The 21,948-nt window shown below is 41.0% G+C and overlaps 2 protein-coding genes across 2 annotated transcripts in view; both read left to right on the top strand.

The window, feature by feature from the left end:
• The first annotated feature begins 496 nt into the window (after positions 1-496).
• On the top strand, positions 497-9,762 carry LOC104927306 (sorting nexin-4). The gene is made up of 14 exons (XM_027272067.1): positions 497-636; positions 1,015-1,139; positions 1,256-1,394; positions 2,167-2,316; positions 2,406-2,453; positions 2,537-2,592; positions 4,631-4,703; positions 5,456-5,517; positions 6,561-6,626; positions 6,712-6,801; positions 7,759-7,858; positions 8,219-8,364; positions 8,999-9,113; positions 9,212-9,762. Exons 1-14 carry the CDS (start codon positions 547-549, stop codon positions 9,257-9,259), a joined length of 1,308 nt encoding a protein of 435 aa, XP_027127868.1. The 5' UTR covers positions 497-546; the 3' UTR covers positions 9,260-9,762.
• A 3,371-nt stretch (positions 9,763-13,133) lies between these two features.
• ttll12 (tubulin tyrosine ligase-like family, member 12) overlaps positions 13,134-21,948 on the top strand; it is a 24,313-nt gene continuing 15,498 nt past the window's right edge. The window contains exons 1-4 of the mRNA XM_027272061.1: positions 13,134-13,355; positions 14,027-14,202; positions 16,456-16,654; positions 21,056-21,215. Coding sequence (XP_027127862.1) covers positions 13,236-13,355; positions 14,027-14,202; positions 16,456-16,654; positions 21,056-21,215 — 655 coding nt within the window. The 5' untranslated portion in view covers positions 13,134-13,235. The remainder of the gene's footprint in view (positions 13,356-14,026; positions 14,203-16,455; positions 16,655-21,055; positions 21,216-21,948) is intronic.

The raw sequence follows: 21,948 nt of genomic DNA, 5'->3' as shown, positions 1-21,948 counted from the left end.
TCCCTCTCACCTGTGCATCAAAATACCTGTGGCTGTTGTTTCAAATAACTTTAATGAACGATTCTGCGCTATAGAAACACCTTCCACTGCATGCAGCTATAGTTGTAACCTTCCTGTTGCACAACAAACTTACCTAACTTCAAAGGTGTGATGTCATGAGATCAGTGTGATAGCTTTATATATTTGAATGTATGACATAAGGTAAACCTGTCTAATCTATGCAGCCATTCATTATAGCTTAAAGGTGTGTAAGATTTAGGGGGTCTATTTACAGAATATGGCAGATATGGAAACAAACTAAACACTACTACACTTTTAAAATAAATTTATCGACTCAAGGAAAGTTTTACAAATATAATATATCCATTAATCAAAATATCATAACGTTTATAATGCTAAAGAAATGATTTTAAATTGAATTTGAACGCAGCCATGAAGTGAGGAGCAACTACACCGCTAGGTGCCAACACTGGTCCTTGATGCGATGATGCGACGCTCTGCGCATGCGTCCTGGCTCAATCAACAACATCAGGAGGAAAGAGGAGGATGGCGGAGGATGGGAAGGAAGAGTCGGTGGCTACTGACGACGAGTCAGACCACACAGCTGCAGACGGGACCGGCAGCCTAAACAACACGGTGAGACAGCAGCGTTTGTGTTTGTTGTTTTTGTTGTCTGTTTGTTGACGTCACACTGTGGCTGTTTGTTGACAGGGCAACAAACAGCTCACAGGACAGAGCTAGCTCGACGAGCTAATGTTAGCTCCACATAAACATATATAATCACATGAAGCTAACGTCAGTCTGTCTGCACTGAGGTCATGTATGAGTCAGCAGTTTGCTGTTATCTCCATGCCAACGTTAGTTTGCTTTATTAACAGTGTTTCATGAGTTAGTTCAGATGGACAGGGCCAGGAATGAGCAGGCGGGTGGGAACAATGACACAGCTGTGTGTCAGAGAGCTGTTTTGTTTTCAGAGGTCGCTCATGACACTGTGTGTGATGTGTTTGGTTTCAGATGGTGGAGGAGGGCTCCACGCTCCTCCGCAGGATGGAGATCTGCGTCGCCGAGGCTGAGAAGAGGAGTGGCAAGAATGCAGTGAACATGCAGGAGACGTTCACCGTGTACCTCATCGAAACGCGGTGAGAGGCATCAGGCATCCAAGAGGAAGTGCTGTGGGTGCATTCGCCCGTCCTTCCTTGTTTCAGCTACGCGTCTCATCGGTTTTCTGTTTGTCACTGTGGTTCAATCTTTAAAGGCCGATGGATGCAGTCGTTGAAGGTCGTAACCCAGCCCCCGACGCTCTGTGGAGGCGATACAGCGAGTTTGAACTGCTGCGGAACTACCTGATAGTCACCTATCCGTACATCGTGGTCCCCCCTCTGCCTGAGAAGAGGGTGAGCTGCCCTGCTTTCCTGCTCAGTGATACTCAAAGGATTCAGCCTTGAAAAGTCTAATGTAATGACAGTACAGGGCCTCACTGGCTTCCTGTGTAGGTACCAGATGTGCTCAGACTGCCAGATGTGCATGGGGCCCTGCTGTACAGATGATGTAACACATTAACACATCGTGATTGGATGACGTGGTAGAGATGGCGGCAAAACAATCATTATCAACGAGCTGGAAATCTTGCTCATTTTCGATTTAGAGTTATTATTTGAACAGACCAGCTGCCAGATAATAATGAGAAGTCATATAGCAATTTGAAAGCAATCAGTAATCCATTGTCCTCATCCATGAATGAAGAAACAAGCAAACATTTGCTTTAAACAGGTTAAAGTCAACAATAACTGTTACTGTGTAACTAGTTAGTTTCACCACTGAACTCACTACTTCTCTCCTTCCTCCTACTTCCTCTCTACTAATACTTCCGCAACAGCTTAACTGATGCAGGATCAGACTACACAATATCTGCCCAACAGTTTTTGTGTGTGTCATTGTTGATGACAGAAAGTTCAGTAAGTCAGAACTTTTTCATCTTACAGAGAATCAGGCTAACGTGCGCACAGTCTGCTCATTTTATCTAAATATTAGCAGGGCCTCCCAGAATTTCCTAAAGACTGTTTATATTGTAGCCCAACATCGAAATATTAAAAATGACAAAATAAGACAAAAGGAGCTTATCACAAAGGCTTCCCAGAACTTGAATGTTTGTTCTCTTGCGTGCAGGCAGAGTTCGTGTGGCACAAGCTGTCTGCAGACAACATGGACCCAGACTTTGTGGAACGCCGCCGGGTCGGGCTGGAGAACTTTCTACTTCGCGTGGCGTCACATCCAGTCCTCTCCAATGACCAGATCCTCTACCACTTCCTCACTGAGGTACATGCTGCAGCTCGGGGGACACACACGCTCATCATTTAGAGATCAGTGGCTCATTGAATAACTTGTTTTACCGCTGTGTGTGGCAGGAACATGGCTGGAAGGAAGTGGTGTATGAAACAGGATTTCAGGCAAAGGTAGTGAAGCTTTTGCCTCTTTATTCTTAAAGATGTTTACGTGTTCACAAAGCTTTGACCACCTCCTGTTGCTTCTGTTGCAGGCAGATTCCAGGCTGAGAGCTCTCAGTGCCACCTTCAGGGTGAGAAATCCAGATAAGTAAGTTAGTGTTTACTAAACACACCGTAAGAGGGAAAATTTACCATTAAGAGTTTTATTTTATAGTTGGCTGTGTGTTTATTCCTGCTGGTGTAAGAACTAAGATGTAATAAAATGTGAGCTTAAGTGTTTGTAGGTACGTTTGTGTTGTATTACTTTTTGTTGGTAAAATGTATTACCTGTTACCAAATCCCAAGCTCACATATAAAAAACCAAATCAACAAATTTTTCACATTTATACTTAAAAAATGATTAAATTATCAGAATAAAGGTTAAAGGTCGACTGATCTCTCGGTTTAGCTGGTTAATAAGTGAATCGTTACTGGAGTCATGCGGAGACGTACTGTAGCGATCGCGCCTGTAAGAACACGTCGCTTTATCACACACAGTGTTGTGTTTGTGGCGATGCAGTTGAAGATGTTTGAGGAAAATCTCCGCTGACACTGTCGTAGTTGTATAACAAATTTATTACAATAAGTTCAGTATCGTAGCAAGTAAAATGTTACTTGGAGAGCCCCTGGCCGAATGATGAGACTCTCCCGAACTATGCGGGGCAAGCCTTTATATACAATGGAGGTTATGCTTCCAAGACATGCAGTCAAAGTAAACAACAGTATAACTCTTGTGTAAAAAGAGAGAAAAAGAGAGGCCCCTCTCCCAGGATGATTAACACACTCTCCCTGGTTACTTTCCACATGACTCTGTTAACATAAATTGTATTACATGGATTAACACACTTAATACATACATTATCAAACTTGACAATGTGCTGAGGTGTTTGCACATAGATGCATAGTTATATCCTAATGCTTGTACTATTACATATATATGATTTACATCAAGATAATTGTTTGGCCTGCTAGCTGTTATTTTGGCCCATCCTGACTTTAAGTATATTTGGATAGGGGTACCAAAGAACCAAAGAGCTGTCAGGAGTGTTGATGATTGTGTTGTAAAATATGGTAAGAGAGTCATGTAAGAAAGGGTTCTCAAGTCCCATACAGTGTTTTTTCCTGTGTGTGTTTCCTTTGACGTGGTTAAGGGAGAGATTTCATGTATTGTATTGTATTGTACTGTATAACCTCCACCGTATATAAGGGTTTATAACACATAGATCAAGAGAGTCTCTCATCATTTGGCCAGGAGCTCTCCAAGTAACGCTTTACTTGCTACGATACTGAACTTGTTGTAATAAACTTGTTATACGACTAAGACAGTGTCGGCGGAGTTTCTCTTCAAACATCTTCAACTGCATCACCACCGAATATACTACAGTGCCTTAAACAAACCTGACTGTGACGCCAGGATGGCGGCTCTCCAGTACCCTTATCCAAATAATCTCAAAGTCCATATGGATCAAAGTAACAGACACAGACAAGTATCTCAATGTATACCATTTGTATATAATAGTACTAATGTTAGTATGTAACTAGGCATCTATGTGCAGACACCTTGGTTATAAACCAGAAAAGGTGGAAAAGGCCCAGTCCATCCTGAAAGTGATGGTCGACAGCCCAAAAAGTCCACAATTCATGCTTGTTCTACAGAATCACATTATTCTCCAACTCCTCTACATGTAACTTAATGACTCACCATCAAACCACCAGGCTCCCAGGCCGGTCATTGCCTGGAGATGATAGCAGCGCACAGGCTGGACTACAGGAGGTAAAACAGGAAATGTAGATTTACATGGTTGTATCCTCAAAACATACTCAAGCTGAGTATTTCGGTTTGCTTCTTACTTTCTTACTTTTTATTGAGCACTGACTGCATAATTCGGTATCATAATAATAACCCTGAAGTGGAATCACTGACTTTGAGGGTAAATAAATGCCAGTTTATCAGCTTTTTTTGCTCCAAACTATCATTATATCAGCCTTTAAAAATCCACCATTGGTCGACCTCTGATAAAGATACAGCAATTGGAAAATCGTAGCGGCTCTAGATCCACGAGATGAAAAGAAAAGTTAAGGATGAATAAATCGATCTACAGTTTAATCACTGTCTTCTGTATATGTGTCTTTATTTTCTCACTCAGACGCTTCATGGAAATGAAACACTACAGCGATGAGCTGCAGTCTCACACATCTCAGCTGCTCCGAGCACGAGCAGTAAGTCTCTCTTTCTACCTGTCTCTCTCTCTCAGACACACACACACACACACACACACAGAATTAATTCATGTTTGCTTAAAATCTGTCATTGTTGAGCACAATTCTATCTCCCTGATTAATGTCAGTCTAATATTCTGCTGCTGAATCCTACACTGTGTTCACCAGCTCGTCTCTAACTGTGTGTGTCGTTTTCTGCTGAGCTGGTTGTGTACAGAGACTTTATCAGAGCTTTTTCCCTGAAAACATCAGCCTGCTGCAGCCAAAACAACTCTATGAGAGCAAAGATCATTCTCTGGAGCCTCACTGCTACAAGAAATGACCTTCACATTGTCATGAGAAGAAAATGGATTGTAGCTGCTTTAAAAAAAAAAAAAAAAAAAAAAAAAAAGCCACAGATACCCAAAAAATGACTTAATTACAGTAACTTGAGTATTTGTTAACCCCTGGTTATTAGGCTACATAGAGGTAGCAGCTGAAGCTCAACAGTGTTGCTAAGGTATTGTTATAAAAAAATAGTGAGAAGGGTGACACACAGCTGATAGCCTGCTGCTGACACTACTCCTCTAACTGAACAAAGGAGCCACGACAACTTGTCATCTCAGCTCCTGTTGTTAAAGTAACTTGACATTTATAGAGCACAAATTATTTCTTTGTGCATATGAATAAATAAAAAAAGATCCTCCTGACGCCTTCTGTGTCCTTCATCCATAAATATCCACTATAGTTTGAATTTCCTGTGTTTCTTCTAGAGGGTTGCCGATCGACTCTACGGTGTTTACAAGGTCCACGGGAACTACGGCAGAGTCTTTAGGTTTGTGTCATGTGCATGACTAAAAACTAAACTGACTAAATGAAGGTTAGTGATGAACAGCTGAGTGAGAAAAAAATCAAACAATTGAAGACTGTGTTCATTTAATTTCTGATCTAGTATGAGAACCCTATCTGACATCAACTCTTAATCACAACAGCAGATAGAATTTGCTCTGTGGGCTGTATGAGTCATAGAGGAGCTCCTAGAAAAAACTGTCTGAAGATCCAGATCAGGCCTGATGGTTTTATCATGTCTGATGTCTCGAGGCATATAGACATAATTACAAGGCTGTTACCAACTCTGGTCAGTAGATGGCAGTGTGGCTCCATGGATAAACATGGTATTCGCTTCCAAAATTGTATCTAAGCCATTGTGCATGGTAGAATGACTACAGTTGGACAAAATATATAGAAATCACATGTTACTGATTCATTTAAACACTTTAGACAGATCTGACTGATAAAAATAAAAGTATTCATGGCTCTGCTTCAGGTTCCTTATCTTTGTCCATGGGTGAGAAAAGGAAGAAAGGGGCGGACTTGGTTGAGGAAGAACCGCCTGACACTCTCTCACTTATTTCAGTGTTAGTCCTTGTTATGGGAATTTTTTAAAGAAAAACCCTTGAATAAGGAAGACTGGATTTGTTATAAAAATTAGGACTATACTGGGGTTCAGATGTTTTAACTCATATAGTGTATTTGTGTGTGTCCTATCTTTTGCATGTCTCGTTATTTGGCCTGTGATTTACTGAGGCTGGCAGGGAGAGATAATTATAAATCAACAGTACAAGGTCAGGAGAGACAGGCTAGGGGAGTACCATTTGGATATAAAAACATAATGCTCATTACTGAGCAGAAAACCAAAAAAGGATGGTGTGATGTTATCTGTATCAGTGGGGAGGTGTCCGAGACAGCCCAGTTTTTAAAAAATGAAGTGCTCATCATCGCGTTATTAAAACAAATATATTCACATGAAATAAAATGAAAACAAACCTCTGACATGTTTTAAAGCTGTGTGTGTGTCCATCCATGTGTTCACTGCAGTGAGTGGAGCGCCATAGAGAAAGAGATGGGAGATGGACTGCAAAGCGCCGGTCATCATATGGATGCGTGAGTATTTCAGTCCGGACACACAGGATTGTTACTGCCACATCCAGCTGACTGAGGAATGTTTTGTTGTCACACACACTTGCAGGTATGCTGCCTCAATAGACGATATCTTAGAAGAAGAGGAACATTATGCAGACCAAATGAAAGAATATCTCTTCTATGCTGAAGCTCTGAGGTAACACATCTTCACGATCATTTGTACACTTTTTCAGCTCCTCTAACCAAATGTTGATACGAGTGAGCATCTAGAGCAGGGATTTCGAACTGGATTCACCCAGTGGGCTTAGAAAGTCCCTGTTCTGAAAGTCAACTTTTCGTTTGGCCATTTTCTGGGGGGCTTAATGTTGCTGTGCGTTTATCCACTGACTGCAGAAGCAGTGGGGGGAGGGGGTGGTGCACAGGTCTTGACTTATGGCAGTATCCTGACGTGTGCGGCGGTTGTTGCAGTGCATTGTGGAATTTGTAGTATGAGTGGTGGGAGTGTGATTTACCGGTGGGCCATTAATAATAGACGTATAAAATGATCTTGTGGGCTGGGCCTTGAGTTTGACATGTCTGATCTAGAGAAAAGGAAAGCCTGATGTACATTTAGTCATTTAGCTGACGTTTTTATCTAAAGCGACTTATAGGGAGCAATTTGGGGATCAGTATCTTGCCCAAGGACACTTCGACATGTAGACTGGAGGAGCTGGAGATCGAACCACCGATCATCTGATTAGTGGACGACCTGCTCTACCTCCTGAGCTACAGCCGCCCGATGTAGATGTGGAATTCACACACTCTTTCACTCCCACACAGAGCTGAATGTTGACCAAGTACTGAAAAGAAAACAATGAGATCTTGTATCATCTTGTAGTGATGTGATGCTCAACTGGTTTCACCTTGGGACCCACATTTTCCCATGATCATTAAGTTACAAACCACCTTTACAGAGTTAAAACCAAATGTATTTAACACACACAATGTCATCGTGACATTTTAACATAAGCAGTCATGCAGGCTGCTGTTAGAGATGAATTCCATCCATACTTATACACACATCTATTTAAAACATTGCACTTCCGTTCCTCTGCTGTGCTGAAGGCTCGTCTCAGAGCATGAACAGATGATGATTTTCTCTTTGCTTTGGCAGAGCAGTGTGCAGGAAACATGAATTGACCCAGTTTGAGCTTGAGATGGCCTCCCAGGACCTCATCTCTAAGAAGCAACAGCGTGAGGAGCTGGCTACAGGGGTACATGTTCTACACTTATTCCTTTATTCCACCTGTGTTAGCCTGAGGATGATTTTGTATTGTAAACACCAAGAGAGAATATTTTCACCACTTTTACCGAAAATACAGTCACAACACAGTTTTACCTGGCAGAATACGGGAGTTGCTGGTCCACTGTTGCCTGGATCAATGTGTTTGTGTTATTGTCACTTCTTCTTAATTTGGATCAGTTTCAATCAGAAAGGGAACTAGCAGTGTATTCCTTAGCTTCCATACTGAGAGCTCAGTGACCGCCGTCGCTTATACAGCACCTCTTCAAATACTTTCCTGTCCTTTTAGCAACTTTCAAACTAACATAGTTTTCTTTGTACATCTCCTCAGATTGTGCGGACGTTCTCCTTCAAAGGCATGACCAACAAGCTTTTTGGACAAGAGGCACCTGAGCAGAGAGAGGCCAGACTGAAGCTGCTGGAGGAGCTGATAGCCGAGGGTGAAGAGACTGTCAAGGAGAAAACACTTGAGTGCGAGTGAGTCACAGACGCTGCTTAATGCTGGCAGATTTTTCAGTGTGTGTGTGTGTGGTGAGCAGAACATCACATGAATGTCTTCACTGTTGTGGAGAAATTATTGAAGTCAAAGGTCAATGGTGAGGTCAGGAAGGAAGAAAGTGTTCAGGAGCCTCTGATGTCTTATACTGTAATATTTATTGACGCTTGGACAAGGAGAATTAGAGACACTCTCATAGTTCATCAGAAGTGCCTGAGTCGGTCTCACATTCTGCTGAACTCATGCTGGTGGACAGACTTTAAAGCCCAAGATAACACCACAAATACTATACGTCCAGAATTGGTCAAAGAGAATGTTTTTATTCATGCAGGTGTTATTGTCAACATATTCTAGTCTGGAGACATAGATGTCCGTTTACACAGATTGGAATGTCAAAGGCAAGCTATCTATTCTGACTAGGAAAGCAGCAATAGGTCTCTTCGACCCTGGCCACCACAGTGTTGAGATAGACTGGCACCTGCTGTTCTCAAGCAAAGCCAAACAGCTACTACTGCCGAGGGCCTCAAGGCCCACACGTGACCTTGTGTAACCTAAGGATAGAAAATTCCATAACATTCACCATCCATGCTTTATTTCATGTGTTTTTGTCCGCAGAGAGCATGTTGAAAAGGCGTGGGTGGACATGCAGCGCTTTAAGGAGCAAAAAGACAAAGATCTGCGGGAAGCGCTCATCAACTACGCTGTCATGCAAATCAGCATGTGCAAAAAGGTACAGAGCCACACTTTGACTTAATTTACCTTTCTTTTATTTAACCACGTTCATCTTTAAAATGTGTTTCACTCTTCTCTCTCTGTCTCTCTCTGCAGGGTATTCAAGTGTGGGGCAATGCCAAAGAATGTTTCCTCAAGATGTAAACATGAAGCCATATTCAGCCTCCCCCCTCACTGATGCAGCGGTGGATGCTGGGAAATTGTGTTCTCTGGTACATCCAGAGTAATGTAACAAGTGTGTAGATATAATGTTATTTCATACATTTACACAAAATGGGTTCATATGGAACTCATCAACAGTGAGCTACAATCCAGTGTGTACCAGGCAGGGAGAGACACCACTCCCATAATATGCATGTATCTGTCCACAGCTAATCCCCCCCCCCAAGGACCCTTTTGTGGTTGCAGTGATTGATGACTTTTGAAAAAACCTTTATTGCTTTATTGCTTTTATATTGCATTTTTTTACCAAGTTCAGTTTGGATCTAGTTTCTGCAACAGTAGCTGCCATGTTAGTCTTTTGTTTAAAATGAACATCCCTGGTGTTTCGTGACATAACCTGCACACCATCTCCCCTTCATTCCACAACTCTCACACTGGACACACAGCCTGTCCTGCACTCCCTGTTCCCCCCAGACAGGTGGAGATCTGCGCTCTTCTAGTTGAATTCTGTATTTTCTCAGTCACCCAGCTTTTTTTGAAATGCAATACTAATTGCTGTAGGGTCCTTTCACATATAGACACTGTACCATGTTAGTTCAGTTCAAACTCCAGTATGGACCAAACAAGCGGACCGACCAAGCCTGTCTGTAACTGTAGTGCTTTGTTTACGGTGTGAAAGCAAAGCAGACACGGGGTGCTGTGATTGTCGATGTGTGATTTTAGCATTTAGCTCTAAAATTACATCTGCCGATTGTAATCGAGTGAGAAATCATACATGAGAAGGTGAGTGTTACAGGATTTTTTAAAGAAAAACCCTTGAATAAGGAAGACTGAATTTTGCTGGAAGTTTAATTTATTATTCTTATACAAGAAGGAGCATTTAACAGTGCAACACACAAAGAGGGTTACAGAGAAAAGGCTCCTTGATGAGCTCTAACAGTTGGTTTTTACAGCCCCATTTTTTTAAATGGGCTGTCTCGGACACCTCCCCACTGATAGGGTCCTTTTTTGGTTTTCTGCTCAGTAATGAACATATGTTTCTTGTCCAAATGACACTTCCCAGGCCTGTCTCTCCTGTCCTTGAACTATTGGTTTATAATTATCTCTCCCTGCCAGCCTCAGTAAAACACAGGCCAAATTAGAAAGTGCACGAGACACAAGAAACAGGAAACACACACACTTTATGAGTTAAAACATCTGAACCTCAGTATAATCTTAATTTTTATAACAATGAGACACAGTTCAGATGGGGCTGCATTAACAAAGATAAACTTTGACTGTGGCTTTGATCAAACTAATCAGATCACACTTAAGACAGATTAGTCTAATTTCATGCTTTTAAGATGTAAAAAAAAAAAAAAAAGCACAAATGTATATCTTTATGAGTGATTTTGCTGAAACTGGATCATAGTTTATACAGAATATATTTACTATTTTTCCCTCTGATGTCAAACCAGGTTGAAGCACAGCCAACAGGGAATAATTTCCAGATTTAAAAAAAGAATGCTATGTAGCTAACTGCTACTTGACCACCACTGGTCTCTGAGGTTGTGTTCAGTCCCTGGTCTGGTCGTGTAGACGCTGACACTAGAACATAGTGTCACCTGCAGTGAATATTGGTGAAGGTGTCAATCACCAGAGTTTCTCTAACAGGTGAACGACTTGCAGTCCACTTGGAATAGTCCAGAACTAAAATGGAAATATATGCTCAAAATACCATCTAAGCGTTACATTTCCTCTACTTCCCTCAACATGAGCTCATTGCTATATTAATGCTTTAAATGAATCAGTCACTGCAGAGAAGCTGCAAAATGTGATGTTCAGGGCGATGTATTGTACTAACGTGCAGTAAGCTGCACATTATGTTCATCATCTTAGACTTTTTTTCTTACTTTTTATGTAACATTTTATTTCCTGTTTTTAAGATGTGCAGGCAATAATCTTTGAGTGTGTTTATGAAGTTTTCATCATTCCACCCTTTTATGTTTTACATTTTAATGCTCAGCTTGGATGTAGCTCCTGTTTATTATATTTATTTGAATAAAAATGTGTCACACCACTCACTGTGTTTGTATGTAGTTTGTTTTGTACAGCAGCATATTATCAATCCGGCATTGGTGTTTATTTGATCTAATGAACTAATTAATTGGATTTGTTCAGAAGGATTTAGACAACTGAACAATAGTACATACTGACTGTGTCTTTTTAACTAAATGAAGAACATTAAACACAGCTGGCACATCAGCCTACTGCTTTTTCTCTCCGGTAATATGATTGACATAATCATAATGCAGTATAATTATAAAGCATAAAATGCAGTAGGCAGGAAGTCATCAGACATGTGGTGGTGGTGCACATGTGGAGTACAACCAGACCAAACAATCTCACTACAAGGAGCGTTAGTAGGTCTGCTTGAGCTTTTAACCATATCACACCATCTTCTTCAAATTTTGAAAAACCTTTCAGTGTTTTTACACATTTTGTTTGCTCATCAAAGTGGAGCTAAGTCATTCTTAGAATAAGACTAAAAAGTAGAAGAACAAAAAAAGTCTGAGCATCACACGAATTTCCCAGACATGCGTAGTAATGTATGTGTGTTTCTCATGAGTGTGTATGGTGTGTGTGTGTGTGTGTGTGTGTGTGTGTGTGTGTGTGTGTGTGTGTGTGTGTGTGCTTGACTTCTCCATAATCTGGTCAAGGCGACCTGAGCACTGAGTGTTTTGGACAACAGTGGAGCTCTGTGTTGCTGATATCTATCTCAAAATAGTCTCATGTGACACAGATTGACAACCCTGATCTGTTTTTACTGCCTCTCCATCAAATTCAGAATTCAAAGTTCTTGTGATCACTTATAGTGCTCTTCATTGTAAGGCACCTGCCAACATTAGAGATCTACCAAAGCTCTTTCTCTATATTTTATGTTTTCTGTTTTTTCCTCTGATGTCCTCCGACTGCTCCGCATCAACTCTCTGTTCCTGATGGACAGTAAAGTAAACGGCTGCCAGCTGTAGCTGCTGTTAGCTCAATTTGTTAGCCAGGCTGCCAGTTGTTACGGGAATTTTAAAGAAAAACCCTTAAATAAGGAGGATCGGATTCAAAACATCAAGGGTTAAGTTGAATTTATTGTTCTTTTACAAGAGGAGCGTTTCACAGTGCAACACACTAAAGGGGTTACAGAGAAAAAGGCTGCCTGAGGAGCTCTGACAGTTGGTTCTTATACATTTTCCTAAAATTGGGCTGTGTCAACCCCTGTAAATTGTTAACAGACAATTTGCATATAAAGCATCTAAACAGCTTTCTTCAACATATCACCTGAGTGAGTAGCCAGTATGTCCCCAATCTTGATGTCATCTCTCTGACCTGTCCCTGACTCATTCTATTCTGAAATCCCTCTATTTATACATTAACCTGAACTTTACCTCACCCTGCCAGTCTCAGTATAACATCAATAAAGGGAAGTGCCTTCAAGACATGTAATAAATAGGAACAATCATTGTATAAGTTAAAAACATCTAAATAGCAGTGTAACCCTAATTTTTATAACACCAGTGTTGTTTCAAGCTCAGAGCACATGGGGAGTTAGTAGCTTGTACCACAGGTGTTTTAGACCACTGGGAAGAATAGGCCAGGCGCTCAGCCACTGTCGTGCCAGAACCGGAGCTGGGCAAGCAAGCAATGTAACCGAGCTCAGCAGCCTCTGTGGCAGAGGACGGTGATGGAGGAAGCTAAGAAGTAAAAAGCAAAGAGTGAGCAAGCAAAAAGCTGACTTTTAGTTGCTGGTGAGAGCTTGGTGAAATAAAAGGCTGAAATCAGAACCATGCACAGCTGTCCATATATCCAGATGGGTCCTTTAAAGCTCTCCCATAATGCACTGCAGGCTTAGACTCCCTTCTTCCGGGTTTGATCAAACTCCACGTGAGTGACATCTCCACACAGTCCTGTCAACAAACCTGTGATCATGGATGGACACGAGGACGAGGAGTTCGCGGTGTTTGTGGCTCTCCACGCCGGAGCCCTGCAGTCCTCGGGGATACCCCAAATCTACTGGAGGAGTCTCCATCACAAAATCACCAACGAGGTCCGTGTCTCCTGCTCACCGAGCAGCCGGCACACAGCTGATACACGTGAAGCTGGGACAAAGTGTGAACTCAGTGACTGTAGTCCAGTTTTGGAGTAAGGAGAAGTTCAACAGGGAAATGTAGTTCGTCATTTGTTTACTTTTTTTGTTTGTTTCCCGGCGGTGTTTTCTGCTGCGCAGACGTGGCAGCGTTCATACACAAGTTAAAAAAAATGCTTCTGGAAAGTTCTGACATAAATAATATGAATGTTATTCGACAGGAAATAAGACACCCAGCTTGTGTGGGCTCGATACCCGCGACTAAATGGTAAAGCTCCACTTTAAGTCACATTCTGTCAAGAGGGAGGGACCTCCGCCGAAGTCGCCTTAAAAAACGTCTTATTTAATTTTATCCTTCATTTTCTGTGAATACACACGTCTCATAGAACATGGTGAAACCCCCATAATAAATAACATGTGTCTGGGGTAAATTCGGCACGTAATTTAGTCACCAGGTGGCATTTTGTGTCAAAGAATTTGGAAGTTTCTAGTTGTTTCACACGCCCTACGTTTGTTACGTGGACTGGGTGAATAGGAGGTGAGGTGTTGTTGTGTGGCGGGTTTCAGAGTGGATGTAAAAAAATATGGTTGAATGAAAATATAAACTGCTGTCCTCCTTTTTAATATCGCAGATTTATGATGCTGGGGAAGTTTTCGGCATCATGCAGGTCCAACAAGAAGAGGACGCTGAAGATGGAGAGAATGAGGAGGAGGAGAAGAAGAAGAAGAAGGGCAATCCTGGAGCTGTGATCAGCTGTAAAGTGGTGGTGACCCGGGAGAGTGGGCTGCAGGCCTCAGAGCCAGACAGGTGAGGATGCCACTGGCTCCCCTGACAGGAGTGTTTATTAAGACAGTATTAAAGATTATTAGAACATGCAGGGACTATGCGGCTGCATAGAGCCCCCAGCCACCAGGGGGTCCCCAAGCTGCAAGTTTTGTGTGTGAAGCACTTCTATACTAAAGCACATAAGCTTTTTTTATAGATTATAAGCTATAATAGGGAAGGTGTGACTTTGTTTGTTTGTGCAGTAATCAAGTCAAAATCAGCTTTGTGCTGTCAAGTCACACACAACGTCTGCTGACAGGTATGACTGGATGAATGACAGCAGCTCACCATTCACTGAAGTGAGGAGAATAACGGTACGGCACCATTAACAATTGCATCATGGCATCAAAACAGACTCAGTCGTTTGCAGTGTTACATGTAAATGAACACTGTAAATCAGTATTATTTGCACTAGTATTGTTTTTTTGTATTGATTGCACATCAAAACATAACTAGTATTGTTTTTTTGTATTGATTGCACATCAAAACATACTCAGTCGTTTGCAGTGTTACATGTAGATGAACACTGTAAATCAATATTATTTTCACTGGTATTGTTTTTTTGTATTGATTGCACATCAAAACAGGCTTAGTCGTGATGCAGTTGTCATTCATCCTGTCATACCTGTCAGCAGACATCACTCGCTACATGTCAGCCCAGCCCTAAGATGATTTAGAAGTCACATCTTCCCTGTCATATTGGTAGGGAGAGCATTTTAATGTTATCTCACTGTTACAAAGCACAGGAACAGGATTCAATTGCAGCACTAGGGACACTAGGTAAAAAGGTATAAATAGTCTTTAATGACAGGCAGACAGGTTCGGTACGCAAGATCCAATCAGATAATCCAGGCAAACAATCCAAAAAGGCTGAAGTAAAGACATGTGAGATACAAGAACCGGTAAGTAACTATGAATTCACTAGGAGAAACGCTGGAAAGTAGGACACGACGGGCACCAACAACCTAAGAGAACAATGGGTTTGTGGGTACAAGGTGGTAACTCGGGGGCTGGAGTGGGCGGAGAAGGGACCGACTGTGACACTCACCCTGTTTTTAAAGTTTATGATGAACATTTTTCAGGAACATGCTGCATTTGTCGCCTTTATTAATGTACTACAGCCTGTTTCTATCGCCACAGATCTCCTAAAAAGGTCAGGAATCTCTCCTTCAGAGTTTGACAGAATAGGGGCCCCACCAAATAGCATCTTGCCAAGAAGCATGTGTTTCAGTAGATCATGTTTTACTTAATCTCTGGTGACACAGCATATTCATTTTATGATTTAATAATAAATATGTGACAATAATTTAACAGTAGATATGTGAAATATTTTACCTTTTTAATGTTAGCAGTCAGAAGCAGTGATTGTTATGAAAATTAGGAGTATGCAGATGTTTTAACTCTTGTTAACTCTTGTGTGTGTGTTTTCTGTCTTTTGCATATCTCATCCACTCCCCTTATCTGGCATGTGTTTACTGAGGCTGGCAAGGAGAGATAATTTAAAAAATAGTTCAAGGACAAGAGAGACAGGTTAAGGGAAGTGTCATTTTGGACAAGAAACATAATGTTCATTACTAAGCGGAAAACCAAAAAAGGAAATTGTCAGTGGGGAGGTGTCCGAGACAGCCCATTTAAAAAAAAATTGTATAAGAACCAACTGTTAGAGCTCCTCAGGGGGCCTTTTCTCTGTAACCCTTTTGTGTATTGCACTGTTAAACGCTCCTTCTTGTCAAGAATAATAAATTTAACTTAAACTTTGATACTTTGAATCCAGTCTTCCTTATTCAAGAGTTTTTTCTTTTAAAAATTCCTGTAACAGTGGTGTCATTGATTGGATTGCTTATTGTAGCATGCAAGGCTGAGAGCTCAGGACACCAGACAAAATAGAAGGAACACAGAGAGAGGTCAGGCTGACACCTGTGTAAACAGAGAACAAATGGAGGGAGCCCATAATAATTAAGAATGGTGTACAGAGGTGAGAGTCAGATCATCAGGAGCAGTAGGAGGACAGTGAACAAGTCATAACAAATAAATATTCAGCCTGTAATATAACTCTGATGGCAGAGGACGTCTCTAGTTTAAAGGGAATATTCACCTGAATGTCCACCTGAACCTTCTGCCAGAAAGGAGTTGGTAATGGGCATAAGCAGAATATTGTATATGATAATGATTGGCCTCCTGAATAAATCAAAAAGCTGGATGTAAAGATTTAAACCTCTCCTGTGCTGCCTGCAGTGTCTTCCTGGTGGATCACGCCTGGACGTACCACGTGGAGACTGCCCGTCAGCAGCTGGAGCAGGTCCCCGGCCTGCTGCCCAGAATGGCCTCCCTCATGGGGGTGGACTTCCATGGCGAAGCCCCCGACCCAGACACAGTGGAGCTGGTGATGGAGAGCATGTGGAAGTACAACCAGACTTATCACCTCTCCCAGGGGGTACGTAGAAAACACAATCCACTGACACAGGATGTAATACAACAGATAAAGGAGTCTGTTATAAAAGATGATTTGTGACACAATCATAGAGGATAGTTTGTAATGCCGTGGGATGAAGAGTCTGCATTTTGAGTCCATCTATGGAGGAACTGATCTAACCTCAAAACATCTTTTTTATAGTTACAGTGTAAATGTTCCAATGAAACATAGTGTTAGACCCAGTACAAGTATTTGGTGTCTTGTATCTCAAGCACAACTGATGCAACTAATAAAGCCCATGATTATTTACATCAGATGTGCTTGAGACATCACCTGATTTCTGTTTCTATTCAGAGGGTTGAATCATTTTGAGACTGCAGTGCACATTAAAAGAGGCATTTTGTGTTTAATTTGGATTAAACCATTGTAGTACTAGTTTTATTGAACTATTTAAACTGTCATTTATTTATTGCACAAAGATGAAAAAAATTACATTTTATCAATAAACCTAATTTGCAATAGGGGTTGAACAGTTTTGAGTGTAACTGCAAGTTGCAGCTGGCATCTATCTAATGGTGTCCAAGTGTTTAATAATCATTGCACATTTTTATGCATATTAAAGCTTGATTAACTCATTTTAAGCATTTGAATCATCACACATTGTCACATCAGACTCATTTGTGCTCCCACACTCTACTGCATTGGTTCCCAAAGTGGGGGCTGCAAGATGATTTTCAGAAATCAAATCAAATCTAAAAACTTTGCAAGAGGTTTGCAAGAAATTGCATAATGTTGTGGAGAAAACCTTCCAGAACGCAATAAAATAACAACACAGAGACAGCTGCTTGCGAATCCGAACGACCCTTTACTTTTACTGTTCACAACCTTTTATACCCATTCTTACATCACTGTTACATAGTAAAATCACCAGATCTGGACCCAAATGTCCTGTACTTTCTTATAATCATATGTCTGTGTTCTGAGCGTCACATGAACGTAATATTGTCTGTGTGTTTCCCATGAGCCTGCATGGTGTGTGTGCTCGACTCCTTAATCTTGGTCAAGGCCAATCTGAAAACAGACTGGCTGAATGTTATCTGGTGGCAGAGAAACATTCAATACTGTCCTAGCTGTGTAATCTGTGTGCTTGTGCATTTTGTATGTCTATGTGTGCGCCTTTTGTGTCTGTGTTTGTGCATTATAGGTGTGTATGTGTGTGCCTTTATCATGTTCTATTCAAAAGTCCATATGCGTCACGCAGAACACCACATATTCCTCCTCTGGGGATATCAAATCCCCACCAATAGTTCAACACCACAGCAATGCAAGTAAGGGCGAAAACCCACTTGGGGAAAAATTCCCTTACGACCACCGGAAACGCTTTTTGATTATATGTTTAACACGGGTGATCACACAATGGCCTGCATTGGTGGTTACATTATACTGATTATATGTAGAATAAAACAAACTAAAATGATGTGTCAAACAAAGTCAAAAAACAAAATCACAATATTATGAGTATAAAACAATAACAAACAAAATGAAAACAACCTACAAGAACAAATCAAACTTGTGTGTAGCAGAGTTAAAGTCAACCAAGAACAATATTATTTGTATGTGTGTTGTATAGCAAAAATGGCAAACAAAATAAAACAATTCTTCACTTATTCACTTAATTGTCCATTAATAAATCCATTAATAAAGGTCCATTTGGTCCTACAGATGGCACCACATTGTTCTCTCCAGTTGCAAATCTTTAGCTGACCACTCCAAACAAATTTCTTCTCTCTTTTTAAATCAATCACAACAGCATTGTTGAAATCAAGATATCGCAAAATCTTCGACCCATGTACATTGTGTACAGTAGGGTCACCACCATGGAGAGGTTACTAGCACATACAATGCATGGTGGTCTGGCATCCACCTTTGTAGAATATTTCCATGAACAGTCGTTGTATATCATCATAACATAATTGTAACTTTGAACTTTTAAACATTTATTACATTACTGTGAAAACCATCATTGAAAATAGATTTTAAAAGTGATTCATAAAATGGCAATTTCTAAATGATTAAAAATCACATCTTTTAGAACACCAAACTACCAGTAAAGCCTGAATCATCACATAAAGTTAACCTAAAATGGAACAAACTGATTTTATCCCCGAAGATAGAAAACATTTCTTCTCAATTATTTTATTCATTGTTGCTACAGTTTGTTTGGGCCATCACTATTTGTACTCTATATTCAAAACCTGATTCCATACATTTGTGAAAAGGTGTAGTCTAATTGAAACTGCTCAGTAGGTACTGTTCATTGACTGTTTTAGCAACGTGTAGGACAATTTCAGTATTATGTGGAGACTACAGGGTAGGCAGGAGTATAGCACTCATCTGCTTCATCTTCAGATCTCGTTGCCAAATCATTCCAGTTGAACACTTTATAATCCGCTCTAGTGAATGGAATTGGATGATACATTGGTGAGTGTTCCTTGAACAAGCATAATCAATCATTAGACAGAAGGCCGAATTTGTTTTTTGCACTAGAGTCTGAGAAACTTCACCTGCACCTCTATCACGCCTTGTTGGTTTAGGTTTGGCTACCTTGAGTGTATTTATGGAAGAAAATTGACCAGTATATAGAAAACTATCGTCCTTATCAGTTTCACTATAGTACAGATCTTATCGCTCTGCACCTCCCCTGGAACATCTTGGTAATTAACAGCCCACAATTTATAATCAGGATAACTTTTCAATGGCTGTTAGGTGAAACACCACAGAGGTTCAGTCAAAGGTACAGCAGCTGTGAATGTTATCTTCATTACCTGGGTGCACTGAGCACCATCTTAATCAGAGCTTTATCATGCATTGTCCATGACCATTCACCCAACGATCAAGACAAGGAGAAACTGCTTTGGACGGAGGAATTTATGGCTGAATATGTAAAAAGATTAACTGACATTTTACCATATTTACAATCAATGGTTGATGAAGTGTTGGAACAGTGTGAAATTTGATGGACCAGTATTTTAACTGATAATGGATCTTTTTTGGAGAGAATGTTTGATACTACTTGCTGCATCTTGGACTGGAAGACACTGTGAAACGGCGCCATAAAAAAGGTAAGACATTTCTTGCCACTTTATTGCAGTCTCACCCAGACCTAAGTGCAGTAAGTAGTATCAAACATTCTCTCCAAAAAAGAAATTCCAAAATTAGATGTTGGATGTACAGCTGCTTGCGAATCCGAACGACCCTTTACTTTTACTTTTCACAACCTTTTATACCCATTTTTCCGTCATTCTTACATCACTGTTACATAGTAAAATCACCAGATCTGGACCCAAATGTCCTGTACTTTCTTATAATCATATGGCTATAAAAAAAGCATAAAAGCCTTTTGATTTTCTTTGCCCCAATAACATTGTCATGACTTTTCGTGGCTGCTGAAGTCGGTTTGTGGATTCATTTGCTTGAAAAGGAAAGAACCGCAACTCGTCTTGCCTTGAATAATTAGGACATTATTCAAAGAAACAAGTGAGTTTGAGATGCATCTCCTGATCCAATCCTCTCCCCTCTTCTCCCGGGCTAGCTTTTCTACTCACAGTCAAAACGACATTCTGAAAATGCCCTTTTCAGGGAACCAACTTCTGTTCTGATCTTTACCAAATAAGAACACAGGACATAAAGAGACATAAAAAAGCAAATTAAAACATTTAAATATAAATATTAAAATATTGATTTCGTCAGTCACATGCGTCTTTTCATTTTTTGATTTTTTCTCTAATCACATTAGCACAAAAAGGTGCACTTAACGCTTTGAGGCAGGTAGGTCAGGGAGACCTGACTAGGACATATGAATGCAAACCCCGCACAGCCTAATGGACTTTTTTTGTTTTTGTTTTGTTTTGTTTCGTGAATCGAGAGCACTCCCATTATACAGCTGGCACACCATCACTCACAGCTTTCCACCATGTTAGGTCTGCCTGAACAGAGCGTGTCTCAACAAGGAAACAAAACTTAGAACTTAAAATGAAACTTATCATGTAAAGTAACCAACAAATAATAAACATCCACCAGGGAACACACTGCTAACGTCTGTCTGCAGGCTACTGTCATGGTTTCCAAAAGTCATAAACCATTCCAGTGTGGACATACAACACATGGCACACTGCCAACACTGCACTTCCATGAAAGAGGAACCGAGGGCAAGGAGACTTAGAAGAAAATATACTACACTACATAGCTGACTAGCTGCTGGGCCACAGCATGTTGTGATGCCAGTCACACTAGTCCGGTTAGACACTTGTTAAGAAATCTCGACCTCTTTTGCAACACATATCCATGGAAGGCCTACTGGAAAAAGGTCTAAGGGGAGTGAAGTTGGTATGAAACATGTCATTCTTGTGTTTTCCGGTGTAGTCTGCAGAAGAGAAGGTCCCCGTGTGGTATGTCATGGATGAGTTTGGCTCCCAGGTGCAGCACTGTGACCAGCCCACCTGTGGCATGGCTCCCTTCTTTTACATTCAAGGCCAGCTCGCCTACTCGGTGCTCTGGCCTCTGCAGGACATGCAGGAAGGAGGTGAAAGCAGACACACACACACACACACACACACACACACACACACACACTGTTGTGGAAATCTCTATCTTGTCGAGGTCTGATCAAAGCCGAAATAATGAAATAATCTCGAGACAAAGTTTCTTTGTGAGACGCACAGAGCAGCAAACAGGACCAGAGTGTACTATCTGTGTGGGTTGTCGTGGAAATTCGATAAAGACTGAGAACACGATCAGTATTAAATGAGAACTTTATTCTTGGCCAAGGAGAGACAACAGTACGAGTACAAGAGTCATCCTCTCTGCTGATAATACATTCAACTGCTCCTTTTGTAGACATTTCTCCCCCTCCCTCTCCTCTGAGGTAATAAAAGAGAGACTCTAAATGCAAAGGGGGGGGGTTACCCTCGTAAATATCTGCTTTACTCCCCTTCTACACCGTGGCTGGTACCAACATCTCTGGGACAGAGAGAAATGTCTATAATTGTAAAATAAATAAGCATAAAATGGTAAGACAGAGGTTAAAAGAATTTTTCCACTACAGGGTGCAGGCGTAGGGGCAGAGGTTGGCTGTGTCTCTGGTTAAATGTTGACATAATTCTCCTGCTAGAAAATGCACTGCAAGGACAAATTATGTATAGCACACCCTTGTAAGGACATGTCCTACAAACACTTATGCAAACATCTATTGAACATGTGTTTGCATGTGTTAGATTCCGAGTTACCCGTGTACAGGTGGTACTGGACCAGCTCTC

This window comes from Larimichthys crocea, chromosome XX (assembly GCF_000972845.2).
Source record: "Larimichthys crocea isolate SSNF chromosome XX, L_crocea_2.0, whole genome shotgun sequence".
Taxonomy (NCBI): domain Eukaryota; kingdom Metazoa; phylum Chordata; class Actinopteri; family Sciaenidae; genus Larimichthys; species Larimichthys crocea.
The sequence above is the reverse complement of the archived record's forward strand: the minus strand, read 5'-3'. Positions and strand labels throughout refer to the sequence as shown.